Source organism: Rhamphochromis sp. 'chilingali' (genome assembly GCF_963969265.1).
Source record: "Rhamphochromis sp. 'chilingali' genome assembly, chromosome: 8".
NCBI classification, from domain to species: domain Eukaryota; kingdom Metazoa; phylum Chordata; class Actinopteri; order Cichliformes; family Cichlidae; genus Rhamphochromis; species Rhamphochromis sp. 'chilingali'.
In genome coordinates, this window is record NC_137935.1 from 7,705,459 (window position 1) to 7,721,904 (window position 16,446).

General features: G+C 39.7%; 2 protein-coding genes across 5 annotated transcripts in view; one reads left to right on the plus strand and one right to left on the minus strand.

The window, feature by feature from the left end:
• The window catches only part of arhgap42b (Rho GTPase activating protein 42b), an 86,562-nt gene extending 76,610 nt beyond the window's left edge, over positions 1 to 9,952 (plus strand). Inside the window, exons 20-25 of one of the 4 annotated variants that reach the window (XM_080888960.1) lie at positions 5,197 to 5,347; positions 5,575 to 5,970; positions 6,259 to 6,415; positions 7,179 to 7,241; positions 7,345 to 7,424; positions 8,239 to 9,952. In XM_080888960.1, coding sequence (XP_080745086.1) covers positions 5,197 to 5,347; positions 5,575 to 5,970; positions 6,259 to 6,415; positions 7,179 to 7,241; positions 7,345 to 7,424; positions 8,239 to 8,327 — 936 coding nt within the window. In that variant the 3' untranslated portion in view covers positions 8,328 to 9,952. Of the gene's footprint in view, positions 1 to 5,196; positions 5,348 to 5,562; positions 5,971 to 6,258; positions 6,416 to 7,178; positions 7,242 to 7,344; positions 7,425 to 8,238 lie in introns of all 4 variants that reach the window. The other 3 variants (XM_080888959.1, XM_080888962.1, XM_080888961.1) reach the window with 3 other exon arrangements.
• A 321-nt stretch (positions 9,953 to 10,273) lies between these two features.
• Positions 10,274 to 14,737, minus strand: pgr (progesterone receptor; the record flags this gene model as incomplete). Its single annotated transcript, XM_080889372.1, has 8 exons — positions 10,274 to 10,628; positions 10,722 to 10,879; positions 11,500 to 11,630; positions 11,779 to 11,923; positions 12,198 to 12,503; positions 12,712 to 12,828; positions 13,560 to 13,669; positions 13,974 to 14,737. The coding sequence occupies 8 exons, from the start codon at positions 14,735 to 14,737 to the stop codon at positions 10,473 to 10,475; spliced, it is 1,887 nt and encodes a 628-aa protein (XP_080745498.1). The 3' UTR covers positions 10,274 to 10,472.
• Between the last annotated feature and the right edge of the window lie 1,709 nt (positions 14,738 to 16,446).

The window sequence follows — 16,446 nt, forward strand, 5'->3', positions numbered from 1 at the left end:
TGCAAACCATTATTGCATTTATTTATGCGTTCGTGGCTCAAGAGTTGGGAGTTCGCCTTGTAATCGAAAGGTTGTCGGTTCGAGCCCCGGCTTGGACAGTCTCGGTCGTTGTGTCCTTGGGCAAGACACTTCACCCGTTGCCTACTGGTGGTGGTCAGAGGGTCCGGCAGCCTCACCTCTGTCAGTGCGCCCCAGGGTGACTGTGGCTACAATGTAGCTTGCCATCACCTGTGTGTGAATGGGTGGATGACTGGATGTGTAAAGTACTTTGGGGTCCTTAGGGACTAGTAAAGCGCTATACAAATACAGGCCATTTACCATTATTATTATTATTACTATGCTCCATCATCTAAGACAGCATAGGCATCAAAGGTCCTAATCTTGTTTCTAAGTCTTATTTTAATTACCTTTAGTGTGACTTTAGATAATATAATCTGTGGGTTCAAGTGCATCACACTGGATATCTGGGTTCTCTTCATTATCCCTGGATGCTGACTTTTGCACCTAAAACAAACACCTGTTTTGCACCAGAGAATTGTGTGGAGCATGATACTGTAGTTGAATATGAGCCTGTATTGGGCCTGAGGCTGCTATATAAACTGCTGAGGTACACAGAAGTTTATATAGCAGCCACGGAGAATGTTACTGGAAAGGTAGGTAAAGGAGAACAAATAGAGTGAGGTTTCAGTAATAATGGGTGGAGGTCAAACTGCATATAATGCGGCCATGGCCTGCTGAACTGGTGGTAACTGAAAATATAGGCCATAGGTTGGCAAACTATGCTAAGCCCCTGCAGATACAGAGGGTTGGACTTGATAGGAACATACAAAGGAACAGATTGGTGGGATTTGGTCAGGAGGCAAATTATTTGGCCTTTAATGGGCACTTGAGGTGCTTGTAGAGCTGTAGATTGGCTTCTGGTATATAAGGAGAGAGAGGTTAGGTGTCAAAACTCACTTTGAAGGTGTATGAGAAGCCAATGTGGAGCCATAAGGCACACAAGGGGTAGAGACTAGATTAAATGGCACATAAGCTTTTGAGGCTCATGGTTCCTGAACCTGAGACTCCATTTGGGGGACTTCAGCAGGTCTTTTATGCTTATATGGTGCAACGGTACAGTACCTATGACTATGAACAGAACAGGTTTGAGCAAACTGGCAGGATTTTCCACTATCAAGAGTGGATATGGATTCAGGTAAATTTGGTTCAGATCGTATGTTCTCATAGTGAGCTTCACTACTATCATTACAGAGGCTGGTTTATTCTCTCTCTGCTATTTTCTGTCTTATTAAATCAGTCTCGACTCTCTGAAATGGGTTCTACACACTTTCTTGGTTGCTTTAGGGCAGGGGTCACTAACAGGCGGACCGGGGTCCGAGTCCGGACCCAGTCGCCATCCTATATGGACCCGGACCTATAGTTAACAAAATATTAAATTATATTTAATTTTGACGGGGCGATTCAATTTTAAGCAGTAACCTTACATTGTATTAGACCAGGGAACATACTAACCAATTGTGTGCGAGTTACGCCACCCACGTGACACTACTTAGCCAATCACATCTGCGCATTCAAGGCGATCGCAAGGCTGAGTGCAGACACAGACAGACAGAGGAAAGACATGGTGAGAGGTGAATGACAAGCGAGACGATTAACGATACAGTGAGACAAGACGTGAGCGGGAGTCACAAGAGGTAAAACAACTATGGCGCTTTCAAAAAAGAGAAAAGTAGACACCGAAAATAGAACTTTCAAGACTGAATGGACTGACGCATATATGTTCATTCTTCCGGCCGCAAGCAGCAAACCAGTGTGTCTCATATGTTCAGAAACCGTGGCACTGATTAAAAGTGGCAATGTCAAACGCCACTATGAGACAAAGCACAAAGCTTTTGAACAATCATACCCACCCAAGTCTGAACTCAGGTCCCAGAAAATTAGCAGTCTCAGAGCCCAATATGATCAGTCCACAAGGATCTTAACCAGTTCTTTCACCGCCCAACAACGTGCTCATGAATGTTCCCTCAGAGTTGCTTGGATTTTAGGTCAACACAAAAAGCCCTTTGCAGATGCAGGTGTTGTCAAAGAGTACATGAGTGCAGTAGCAGAAACATTACTTGAGGGTAAACAAAAAGAAGAGCTTCATGACAAAATAAAGCAAATACCTATGTCAGCATCAACAGCCACAAAGAGAAGTGAATTATTAGCTCAGGATGTGCTATCCCAGCTGGAAGAAGCTATTCATAAGACACCACGTGTAGGCTTGGCTGTAGATGAGTCCACTGATGTGTCTGACAATGCTCAGCTGTTAGTTTATGTAAGGTTCTTCAACAATGATAAGAAAGAGTTCTGTGAAGACCTGCTAGGTGTAACTTCCCTTCACAGCACTACAAGAGGAGAGGATATTTACCTGGCCATTAAGAAAATGTTAACAAAGCGAGGAATAGAGCCAAACCAAGTGGTTTCAATAACCACAGATGGAGCCCCTGCTATGATGGGGAGAGAGAAAGGAGCTGTAGCAAGAATGAAAGAGGACAATCCCGAGCTAATCTCTTATCATTGCATTATTCATCAGTCAGTGTTATGCTCCACCCTGTCAGACGAGTATGCTGAGGTGATGAAAACAATGATGAAAATGATTAATTTTCTCAGGGCATCTTCTTCTTGTCAGCATCGCATGCTCAGGGAATTTCTCAGAGAAGTTGATGCACACGCTGATGATCTTCTGCTTCACAACAATGTGAGATGGCTTAGCAAAGGCAGGGCATTGGAGCGATTTTGGTCCATCAGAAGTGAAGTAGCAGCTTTCTTGGAAGAGCTGGAAAGTCAAAAAGCAACAAACTTTTCTCTCTTTTTAAATGATGGGAAAAACATGGATATTGTGGCCTTTTTGGTTGATATCACTTCACACCTGAATGAACTGAATTTGAAGCTGCAGGGCAAGGACAATTCAATTTGTGAACTGATGACAGCTGTCCGCTGCTTTCAGAGGAAACTTGAAGTGTTCAAAGAAGACCTGCAAGGAGACTATGCACACTTCCCAACAGTGAAGGAACAGGTTCAGGGACAGAGAGATGTGTCCTCTTTTGTTGACTTTGTTGATAAGCTGATTGAAAACTTCAGCAAACGTTTTGATAGCTTCAGCTTTGGACAGCAGCTCACCATGTTCATAAAGAACCCATTTGCCATCACTGATGTCAGAGGGTTCTCAAAGGAAGTCACACAGCACTTCAAGTGGGCAAATGCTGGGCCTCTTCAAATGCAACTAATTGATCTCCAAGCAGATGTGGCCCTGAAAGAGCAGTTTGGAAGAACTGAACCTGCCATGTTTGGCTCCACATACAGCTGTGAGGCAGCTTTCTCCAAAATGAACATAATAAAAACTAAATATCGTTCCAGGATCACCAATGAGCACCTACACATGTGTATGAGAATGGCCCTGACACCATTCCAGCCCAGATTTAAAATCCTAGTAGAGCGAACTAAAGCTCAGTTCTCTCACTGAACAACAGAAAGTTGGGACGTGGAATATAAGGGGGAAAGAAAGAGAAACTGTAAAATTGTTAAAATGTTTTGAGGTTATCTGTTGAAAATGTATTGAGACTGTTTAGTCGAGATGTAAAATGTAAAGAAAAAGGGAAACTTTTTTTTTCTGAAATTAAGCACTTTGTTTTAAGATGCACAATTTAGCCATTTTATTTATTTTCTCTAATTCATTTTAAACAGCAGCCCTATTTCTAATGTAGGCCTACTGTGTGTTTCAGTGTTAACAATAAATTTTGTTGAAATGTTTTAACTTGTATTTTCATTGATTTGACAGTCTATTGTTCATACGTTCAGATATAAATAAAAATTTAAAAAAAAGGTTGCTTCTCTATCACAATCATAACGTAAGTTAGACATTATGATGTCCCGGACCTCTGCTTGAGAAGATTTTCTCCAACTGGACCTCCTCAAATTTTAGTTTAATACCCCTGCTTTAGGGGCTCGCCCTGAAGTTCTACTTTTTTAGTCTCAGAGATGCACTGAAGGCATCCATGCTGCTTCTCATGATCTTTTGGGGTTGCTTCTGAATCCTTTCCAGCTCAAATGATCAAGAAAAAAACTACAGAGATGTTTGTACTGGTTTACTGAACACCCAGTGTCATAGCCCAAAGGCTGTTTTAAAGGTGGACAATTAATGGCAGTTAGGTAGCTTGTTCAATAGACAAGCGATTGTTTTTTTACACTTGAGATATCAAATTAAAGACAAATAAATGCAATTGCAGATAAAGGGAAATTGGCAATCTTAGCAATCCTAGCAGCCACCATCTTTATATTCATTGCCTTTAAGGTAACACCGTAAAGGAATCTAATGTAACCCAAATAATACACACATTCAGATGATCCTGAAATATGATGTAAATCAAATAGATGAAAGACTAAACAGTCCCCTTACACTTAGAATATTCTCTTTGTTGTCTGTTTCATAATTACTTAGCCTCCTGGGTGTGTCCAACAGTTTGACAGTTATGATGTACTGTGACAGGTGTGGCATGGTCAGAAAAGGTGAGGTTTTTAAACTTGTGATTTTAACATTGTAATTGAAATTCCATCTCATCCTTTTATAAGTGTAACATCGGCAAACAGTTTTATAGAAAGGGCCAGTCACGCACATCCTGCTAGACCAGCTATCAATACACGCCGAAACACGGAGGTAATTCAACTTCCGTCGTTAATAACAGGATTTTTTTCTGGCTCTGAATGAGCCCCCGAGGGGTGGCATGAGAAGCACAATCACCCAATCTATCATGAAGGCAATGTGTCTGTCACCTTATTTAACATTTTCCTGTTTTTTTCTTACCACTTGATGAACAAAAAAAAAGAATTATTGACCAAATGAAACCTTGTTTAACAAAACTTTGTGCAAACTGAAAAATTCTTTATGTAGGATAAATATTTTACTATACTTTTACATAGCTGCTATAATTATCTTTACTTACAGAACCGTTAAACCAGAGATATAAAAAGCAAGATTTGCTAGATGTCTGGTGGTTAAGATTTGTTAGTTAGAGGTTAGTTCATCAAAATATATAAATGGGTACTGAGAGTGTTTGAAGAGTACTGATAAAAATCATGTTGAAATGTCAGACTGTATAGAAATACATAGTTTCTGTATTTGTATTGAGTAATCAGTGTTTCTTTCTGGACCTGTAGATCTTCCACCAGCCTCCAGATCCCAATGTGCCTCTGCCCCAGCCCCAGAGTCGACCTGGCTCTCGCAGGAGCAGGGCCATCTGTCTGTCCACCGGGCCCCGAAAACCCCGGAGCCTCTACACTCCCACACTGTGTCTTGCAGATGCAGATAGTGAGTACCAAGGAAGTGATGAGTGTCACAATTTGTTAAACCACGCCTTTAATATCTTTTAGGAATCTTTACACGCAGTCTCCTACATTTAGGCCAGCTCTCTAAAGCTAATGAATAATATAATATCTAAACATTTTTTGTCTAAATTGCAAAGAAGCTAAAATCTTTTACTTGCTAAGCAGGTTTTAATGAGGGCCTTGTGTGCCTCGTCTCTGGTCCCTGCATAGGTGACGCTTTGAGCAGCAGTCCAGACAGCACCCCCATGGGGAGTATGGAGTCTCTGTCTTCCCATTCCTCTGAGCAAAACACCTCCTCCAAAACAGCTTCCTCTAGACAGAGGACATGTCAGGACAAGTCACTCCTGGACCTCCGCCGGACACCTTCACAGCTTTCAAATGGCCCCCAGAGTGCCGTGTTTGTCAGCAGTCCCGACTCGAGCTCCAGGGAGGACACGGGACGCACAGATGGCGAGTCAGAGGATGCTCTTAGCTCGTCCTCAGTCAGCACAACACCAAGGCTGTCTCCTGCACCCAAGAAAGCCCCACACTGTCGTGCTGACCTCAGGCCAGAGCTGCTAAACCGCTCCACGGCACCCTCTCTCAAATCATTGCATATATCCGAAGGTACGATAATCGTGAAGCGATGCCATTTGAAACGTAATTTGCAGTTATTTTGACTTAAAATCAAGTCGATCAGAATCTCATGAAAGTGAAATTTCAGGACAGAATAGATAAACTGGGTAGTTTTCACTGTTATGATTTATCCTTCAAGGGTTTTCAAAAACTGACAGTAGCTCGAGAATATTTTGTTATTTCCTGATTTATTTGGTGCAGCGTGATAGCTGTTCCTTAGTGTCTGCCTTTTGTTTCTATGTGTCATTTACGAGTTATTATTTGTATGTCGCCCTTCAGGCCACAGGAGCTGCTCTGGATCTGTCCAAAGTTTATCAACACTGGAGTCCAAAGAGAGTTTAAAGCCTACTGAGCACCCAAACCTTCCACCAAAACAAGCGATCCGCCGCAGGATGGACACTTCAGTCAGCAATGGCTACCAAAGACCTGGCTCAGTGTAAAGAGCTTTAAAAAGCAAATCATTTTTCTCATCATAAGTTAGAGTTTTAACATGTCTCCACAAAATAAATACAAGGCAAACAGGCTTTTACATATATACTTGATTTTCTTTCTCCCTTCCTCTCTGTTTGCCCTCTGAGTTTTCTGCCTCCTTCATCTGTTTACAAGCATCGAGAGGTTTCTAAGGACAGATGAGTGCGTGTTGTGAGATTTATGTCTTTTCTGCTCTGGTGGGAGAGCTGGCCTTAATTACGTTCTGCCTGCTCTCGGGTTGCCGTGACCCAGCACCAGTCTGCACTGGATCTCTTGAGATGAATAGATAGTTTGACTTGTCTTGTCTAAGAAGCCAGTCACACTTGTCTTTCAATTAGTTTTCCCGTATAGCATCCAGCTAGCTTGCCCTAGTCTCTGTTGTCCCCATGACTCTGGGGTTATGTCCAGGGTCAAGTGCGGCCTCGTTATATAGTTTAACTCAGTTTAGCTTTGTGTTAAAGCTGAGTCTGCCAGGAGGAAGGAAACCTCCCATATTGTGTGGTTAAGCCTTTCATTTCATTCTCAACAATGAAAAATGCTGGCAAGAGCAAGTAAACTAAGACAGCACTGATACATTATAATAGATAACACACAGTTACACTGTTTCATTATTTTAAAATCATCTTAATTGTCACTCATGCTTGTCTTAAATGGCATAATTACAGCTTGACATACTTTACACAATGAAGTGCACTGAACTCTATTGTTTTTTTTCCAATTGTTTTCAGGGTGGCTGCCCGAGCATTGCTTTTTGAAAATGCCTCCACCCAACAGTCTGCTCCAGTTGGAAGGTGATAAAAAAATTACAACCCCAAACAAGAGTTTGACCTAATCGATCCCACGCTTATCTCCTTAAATCTGCGATTACAAAGCATATTTTTGTTGTCTTTACAGAGATGCCAAGGCAATGTATTCCTGTGAGGCAGAGCACAGTCATGAGCTCAGCTTCCCACAGGGGGCACACTTCTCAAACGGTGAGCAGAAAAAGCGCAAACACATAAGCACATTTAACTGTCTGCTTGTAAGCCGACTTTCGCTTTACAGCAAAAGTGTTCGGATTCAAGATTGCAAATGATTCGTTGAAAGGCTGATCGGAAGTGTAAATACTGTACACACAGAGGGGGTAATTTGCCTGACTTGTGCTGACAGCAAAGAGCAGGAACTTGGTGAATTTCCAGTGTTGAAATGGAAAGTTTTTGCTCTTAGCGCGACACTCCCATATACATTATGGACATCCAAACAGTGCCAAGATTTTTTTTATTGCCTCCTGCTTGTTTCCATTAAGAGATGACTTGGCCCACAAACAGTCTAGGCAGGTCACTGTAACCTAGTAATGAAAGGCACCAGTGCCGGTTTCCTCTTAGCACAGCCAGCAGAGCCAAATGCAAAAACGTCAACAAATGCTCCCCACAATTTACTAGCAGGCAGACTTTTATTGTTCTCCATTTTCTCTACATCTTAATTCAGCACATCTCTGCTAGATTGTATTTACCAGACATTTTACAGCTGTTTCCCTTTGTTTTGGTGAATCTCCGCAATAATTTAGTTTAGTTTTAATGGTTTAAACTGTTTGCGTTTCTTTCACGATGGCTAAAATTCAAATACTTCATGGGGACTGAATCTGAAGAGCAGACTAGCCCAGAGCCCTCCTCAATCTAATATTCAATAATTCTTGTAAATTATGCAGTCAAATATAGGCTCAGTGATTCAAATCAGCTTATTCCAGATCAGAAGTCTGAATCTGTTTTTTCACTGGCTCGGTATGTTTTTCTCTCTTCTGTCCTGTAGTCTACCCCTCTGTTGAACCAGGCTGGCTCCAAGCAACATACGAGGGAAAAACAGGTTTAATCCCAGAGAATTATGTTGTCTTCCTCTGACAGGTGGTAAACTTTGCATCTTTTCATGGTATCCATGGAAAACAAATCACACAATGTGCTTAAATCTCCCTATTATTATACTAATGCATATTATGCATTTTTAGCAGTTATCAAGCAGGTTAATAATTGCTTAAACAGTGCGACAAGTCCAAAGATATACCTCCCTTACTGTAATGACTATTGTGTGCTTCTGGAGAATGGACATTATTGTTAGATTTAACTATGTTGCCTGCTGGCTGCACTGAGTGACAGCGTTCACTTACAAAATCACCAAACAATATCATATCCCATTTCACACATTTTATTCTCAGAAAAATATCATATTTTAACTTCCCATTATATTAGCAAAACATATTCATCAAGAAGTTAATGAAAATCTGCTGTCTCATAAACATTTGTATTGACTGTAATTTAACAAGCTGTGATTTAAAATGAGAAGATCTATTTGAATCTAATAGAAAAAAAATGTATAATGGGTTTGCACCTTAATTTTCATGTTTTTGTACTCTGATCATTGCTCATCCACTGAATCTCCTCACTGCTGCAGTGCACTTTCTGGTTCAGTAGCTACACGGTACTGTAATGTACATTAAAGTTTGTAAGTCTTTTTCTCTGTAATTCCACATCAAAAGATATTTACTTCTAATGACATTATTATTTTTATTATTACTATACACTGCTCACAATGATATATATCACATGTTTGTTTTATAATGTTACAAATGAATGTTACGAGAAGTGTCCTTGATACACCGGTGTACTGGTAATGACAACTAGACAAGCATAGCGTTAACAAATAAAGTTCTATTTCTGTCACAGCATTTTTCTAAAGAAATGTTTCTAATTACATAAAAAGTTAACTTCATTGATACCGTTTAAGAAAAGCATAAAAGAAAAATTAACAACAAGGTCACTTTGAAGTAAAGGGTTCTCTGGCTAGCCAAATTGTTTCTGGGAGTGCATTTTTAGTTTCGCTGTTGCCAAGATCAGGATGTTCTTTTCTTTTCCTTTTACATGTTAGGAATGCAAAGCGGCCTTGAACAGCGATGCCGGACTTGTACTCCCTTAGAGTCTGAATTTGCAGGGGCAAGTTATATCATTGAAATGATATTCATATCCCAAATATGTAACATTTGGCATCCTTTTATATACTGGAAGTTTGATGCCTTGGAGACATCTACTGTATCCTGACAGTGCATAAACATGTCTATAAATAAACTTAAGCATGATAGACCAGTTGTCCAAATTTCTTTGCTATAGTTAGTGAGTGGAGATAAAGCTTTGTAGCAGTAAAGTTCTCCTCAAGTGTTCTTCCTATCCATAAAGACATGACAATAAATTTTATTTTATTTTTTACATTTGGACCCTTTAATCTTGTCAAGCCAGTAATGTTTTACTTCAAATTTGTCGCATTTCCTGGCCAAAGAACTCAGAAGTTGCGATAACTCAGGAGAAAATGTGGTTATTTTCCTGAATGGTCTGGATTTCTTAACAGTGCAACATTAATGGTAATAAACATGTTTGCAGTTGTCACTTGCATCGCATTAAGATCCCATTATTTACATGTACATTTATGTTGATGCAGATATGGATGTAAATTAAAGCTGGTGAGCTAAGTTTTGTTAAGAAAATATGGCTCATAGGTCACTTTTCGTTCTTATAAATATTTTAAACAAAGTTATTTTAAAGGTTTCACCTTCCTTAAGTAGGTATGGTGAGTTACTATGCTGGTATCCTGTATTGATTAGCCTAAGTCACAAATTTCAATTTATTCTGCACCTTTCCTTGAAAAATGTTAGCATTTTTGTATTTATTTTTTATTTGTTTTGAATACAAAAATATCTCTAATGGTTTTCTTAAAACCTACTATGTTCAAAGCAAGTTTTATACACAACTTGTAGGAATGGAAATGGTGGATACACCTGAATAAAACATAGGAACTTTATTGATTGATGCCTCTAAATGTATAATTTTCAAGATATGTCCCTGCTAAAAACATTTTAAGAAACCTGGTTTTCCTGTTTAACCTCAAGCAAATTAGAGGCATTTTGGCAAAATGAAGGCTCTGAAGAATCCAGTAACAATGGGATGAGTAATCCAGACACAAGCTGTCTTCACAGAGCTGCAGTATCTGTGTTGGCAATGTCATTTGCTGTGGAATAAGAGGGGCCTCACCATGCCAGCAAGGACCTTGGGAAGCTGGGAGGCAATGACCTCTGACATCATCTCTGGAAACTCCACTTTCATGGCATCTGCCTGGATGAAGGTACTCAAACAGAACAGGTTGATCTTCTTTACTATCTGTTAAAAAAGAAACATCAATTTGTGTCTTGGTAGTTGTTAAAGTGGCAAAAATATATATACGGTTATACTGAGCTCTGTGGGGGAGCCTACATCATGAATGGCATCCATGAGTTTGGTGAGGTGGTAGAATCGCTGGGAACTTGCCACGATGCCCTTCTCCTTCATTTGAATAGCCTTGGTCAGCTCCCGGATGTAGTTTTGTCTCATTTCATCAAATGCTGCCTGACTTTTTAATCCTTCAAGAGGCACTAAGTGCAGAGAAGATATTTGCATATTTAAAATTGCACTAAACATTTCAAAACGGTATTGTTAGAAGAAGTAAAGAAATACTGGGGAGATGTTATGCAAGTACCAGCCAGCAATGATTTTAAAGGTAAATGCCGTTAGTAAAACTAGGATTGATAGCAGTTGCTACATAAATCTTGTCAAGATGCACACTGCTTTTATAAAAATGTCTTTATTGTGCAGTGCAGCTGTAACTGATCATAGCTTAGTTTGTAAGTCTCCTTAACAGCGTAAAATAGGGCCGTGCGATATGACCAAAATCTCTGATTCAGTTTATTTTGAAAAGTCTCAACGGGATCTTGAGCTTTATTGTGAAAGTTTTAGGTCGAAATAACGACCGCATAAAAACAAGCGCTTGTCTGTCTGTAGTGTGGTTATATTAAATATAAGAGAAAGAGAGAACTTTAAGAAATTAATATAGCCACTACAGTGACCATCAAAATAATGAAAAAATATTGCCGTAAACAGTTTATTTTGTGACACCACGAAACAAACGATAGCGTAAAATGCAACGATAGACGTTTTTATATCGTCATTCCGATATATATGGTTATATCGAACAGCCCTAGCATAACAGTCTTACCTGTGTTGAGCAATATTATGGCTTTCATGCAAAGAAACTCTTCGCGTGTAACTTGAAGATTTGCAAACTCCTGAGGAATAAACTGTATCGCTAGACAGAGGTCGTAAATTGGAGATCTCCTCATTTGCTCCCTAATGGACAAAAGCACAAAATGGTTTACGTCTCTGGATAACCAGTAGACTCTTTCTCTACTGAAATCACTAACTTATGGATAAAAGAGTTCATGAATCATCACCAACCGAAAGCCATCTTCAATTGCCGATGACTGTGGTTACTTACTGGCTAAGAACCAGATCAGGTGCAAAGTACAAATGTTCACCGGTGACATTCTGAAAGGAGCGCCACCCAAGAGAGAACACCATCATGTTCATCCACGAGTACTGGATGAGTGTCATCTGATCATTGATGTGTAGATTACGAAAACCTAAAAAAAAGAAAAAGAAGAACATTTCATTCATAACATTTCTTCTCGTATATATATGGTTTTCCAGTAACAGTAACATTTTTGTCTCAGTAGGTGTTTACAGTCATGTTAAACTATATTAAAATTTCCTGTCAAACACTTGACTCGGTGACAATATTCAAGGCATTACAAAGTCTTCTATCTTGGCGTTTAGGACTTTAGACTTCCAACAAGGCCCGCCACTAGATCCCCATGACAACAACTGTGATGGCCCTGAGATGCAGAAAGCTGTTACCTGGGAGAGATTTTGACCACTTCACAATCCACATCAGCTGTTTCTCACACAGCCTGTTGAGACTGGTGAGCAGAAGATGGGGAGCATCAGCCTGGGAGCTGTCATGACCAGAGTACACCACCTCTGGTTCGATGTTTTCAAGGATGTTGAGCATTTGTTGGGAGACTTGTAGCTCATGAATGCCTGGTATGTAAGACATGGGAGTCAAGGCTTGGCTGTCACCGGGCATGGTCATGTGGGACCGGAACATCAGGGATGGGGTCAAACCTGTGTCTTTCAAGGCCCCAAAGCGCTTCAGTTTCCTCCCTGTGACGTGAACATAAGTTCTGGTTTGATCTAATGGGAAACCACTAAATTCGTGCCAATAAGACATTTGAAAGAGTAAAATATCCTGAGGGGTTTTTTGTTGTTTTTTTGAGTCATGATTTTCTTTTTAATCTAAACATGCAGAATATTCTCTTTGGTTTTAATCATGGTTTCTTGGGACTACATGATAAATAAAACCAAATGATACCTCCAAGCATCATTCCTGCTTGATAGCACTTTCGAAGGCGACACGCAGGGCAATTTTTTCTCCGAATTTTGTCCACAATGCAGTCATTCCGCCCAGCACAGAGATAGCTGTGATGGCCTGTTGAATGAATAGGTACAGACAATGCAAAACATTTTTAGCAGTTCTCCATTCCAAATATGTAGGAAACGGGAGAGGTCTTTAATAAGAAGAGAATGTGTTGAAGAGTTCTTGACTATTAGCATGAATACTCTACTCCACGCTGAGGCAGCACTCTGGCAGAAAATTAGATAGAGGCAAGGCTGTGAGGACAGAGTGACATGGCCACGGTGAGACATAGTGGCTCTAATATATCTCACATTGAAAGATAACAGGAGAAAAAAAAAACTCCAAGTGGAAGAACAGGATGTACACTAGTAACTGTGATACTGTTGCTAATAACCTTTAACAACTACCACAAAAGGTCATTATTATTCTTTTAACTTGGTTTTAGGAAAAATTTATAAAGATTAACATAGAAAATACATGTCTAAGCACTAAGAGAGATTTTTCATTTGTCTAAATATCGCAGTATTACGTTAGTAGTACATTGTGCAGCATTTTAAATGAGGGACATGAGGACAGAATCAAAAGAAAGAAAAAGACAGTAAGGAGTAAAGCAGTGAAAATATATATATATATATATATATATATATATATATATATATATATATATATATATATATATATATATATATATATATATATATATATATATATGATTCATACACACACACAAACACACGCACACACATATACACACACACACACTGTGGTTATTTTGACATTTGTTAAAGATTTTCTTTGCTCACCTTCAACCGCTCTTTTAAAAAATACTTTACAGCTCCCACACGTTAAGACTCCATAGTGGCAGCCAGATGCCTCATCACTACAGATCATACACAGTCTCTGGGGTGGCATACTGGGGGGGAAAGTAAATATATGTGAAGAGAAAAAATATTCAGACAAAGACTACTGAGCGCTGTGGACTCCGCACTAGATAAAATATTTTTTGTTACATTCAGAAATACCTAGAAAACCGTTAGTCGTTGTAAAATGATAAAGTATGTGTTGACAGTTGTGTAATTAATTAGGCTACTCTTTGATCCTCGAGTTACACGTGCCAACATTCACACCTATCCAAACTGTGTTAAAAGTTTTGCGACACTGTTATGATTAATATAATTAAGATTCTGTCGGCAGTTATCACGCTGAGTAGTAGTTACCCGGGGAATGTGGAGAAAGGAGCTGGGTTCCTCTGAGGAAGAGTCTGGGTCTGGTTCTGCATCACATTGTAGCCACTAGTTCTGAACGGGTCCTCGTTTACCCCCGCCGACTGTCCCCAATACTGGGTCTCACCTGGAGATGCTTGCATCTGCCAACGAGGAACATCAGTCTTATATATCGACAATTGCCCAGCTGTTTGCGCGTTGGGATCGAAACTTGTCGATTCACCTTTGCTAAGCCCTAAGTGCTGCTTCCTGTCGGTGTCAGAACAGGTATCGAGAGCGGAAATCTCGAGTGATGGATCAAAGTTGTGACAGGGGATGTCCATAATCACAGAAGGCTCCTTTTCATCTTTGATGAACTTGCAAGCCCCGGAGGTAGAGGGGAGACCTGCGCCTGGTAAACTTTCGGATGCGGCCACGTTTGTCCTCTGAAGTTTAACAAAATCCTCCCACGGAACACCATCACATTTAAGATAGTCTCTGTTACGGTCATAAAAATGTTTTGCTCCAAGTGAAGGATCGACTGTGTTACAGTCTTTAAAAACTGCGCAGTCAGGGCTTGAATTAAGACCTTGGATCAGTGTGTTAACGTTTCCAAAATTACGCACAGAGGACATGCAATTTAGAAACCGTGAATCGGCCGGCAATTTTGTATTCGACCTACTGTATCCAGCTTCAATCACGTCACTTAGGCTTGTTTCGGTGGAATCAGCGACCGAAGTACTGTTGGTGCCCATCTTCCCGTTTGTTTTATTCTCCATTTTGTGAACCTCTAAGCGCACAACAGAGAGTGGAGGGCGCTCGGAGGTTGGAAGGTGTATGATAAGCTGTGATTTGGTAACCTTCCTGTAGTCCTCCTCCCCGTGGAAAAAGGCAGTCACTTGTCTTTCTTTCACACAAGGTCTATTCCATTAATATATATCTATATTTTTTCACTTCACAAATAAAATGAAGTTTTGGCCAATGTTGATGAGAGCGCAACTACGACCCCCAGTCGATAATCTCGGCAGATTTATAAGCATAACCTTGTGCTGGTAGTAGTCATCTTTAAAAGTCACATCGATTGTTTTTATTCTTGTTTCACATATTCGTAGTATTCCTCATTCTGACTATAACGGTCCTCCAAAGGTTGCCAGGGGAAGAATCCAAGACAAGACATCTATGTGGTTGCACTGCGCTCACACCAGACTTAAACAATAGACCAAAGAGGAGAATCAACAGTGCATCACTTCAATGCCAATGGTCTTTTGTCTCCGCCCTACAGTTCATGAATCAAGTAAAATATGGGGAAGGCATTATTACCAAAGGAGAAAGTACTATAAACTCTTATCGCCATCGGAAAGACGAAGATAAACCCCAGTAACTCGCAAAATGGATAATCATTTTCAACATCACCCTTGTGATTTCTGCTAAATCACAAACTTTTGTCTGTTTTATAAGTTTTCTTCAAAGGAATATTTTTTATAACTTTAATTGACTGTTTCCTTTTTCATATTTAATAGATTTCATAGTGCTCGGAAACTAACCCTGCGTTTAAGCATCATCATTTTACTGTAGACAGATGAATATATAAAAAGACTTTGATAAAGTGAAGACTATCACCCATGTGGCCATCTAATGGCTACTGTTTATAAAATTGCCCTTTACCTTGAATTACTTTTTTGTTTTATCTTTAGCCTCAACCTTGTTAGATATTATAGAGGGTTTTATTTTTAAAGGAAATGTGAATGTTGCTGATGCATGTCGTTATTATTCGCACAACGACCTTGGCCCCTATCTCCTGCGTCATGTTTTTGACAACATCAGAAACAATTCTCATGCTGTAATTGTTCTTCATATCTCCATAATGTGTTCTTTAATGTGCTGCAATGGCCTAGTTTTCTCACAAGTTTTTAAACTTTAAATATAGCTCCCATTGACCACCAACAGGCTTCGAAAAATCCTCTCATTTAATCAAATTTTGAATATTTCAGACACATGGGTAAATTTCCTCGGGATGTTAATGTTATAGATTCTTCTGGTGGTAATTGTATCAGTTTCGCTGTTTTATAACAGCCATGTTATAAAACTTGGTGTAAATGCTTCACAGCTGCATTATTCACAGGCTTGGCAGTTAAAGCCTGTTTGTAGCTTTTAGTCTTTCTGCCTCACTATATGGAGGCGAGCTGGATGTCTACATGACAGGTCACACTGTTCTCAGATATTTTGCCTAACACCAAGCACGAGAGAGCACAACAGCATGTGGTGCAATGATTTTAAAAACGCATAATCTCTCATGGGATGAAGATAACCCGCAGTAACTTTAATAACATTAAATAAACATTATACTCGGGTAATTAATATTTTGACAAAGAACAACATTTAAGAAAAAAGTTTTATAGAGTTTTGAACATCAAGCCTGGAGTTGTATTGATTAACTGAAGTTACATTAAAGAAAAAGTAACTACTTTCCTCCAGCTACACTGAGCGC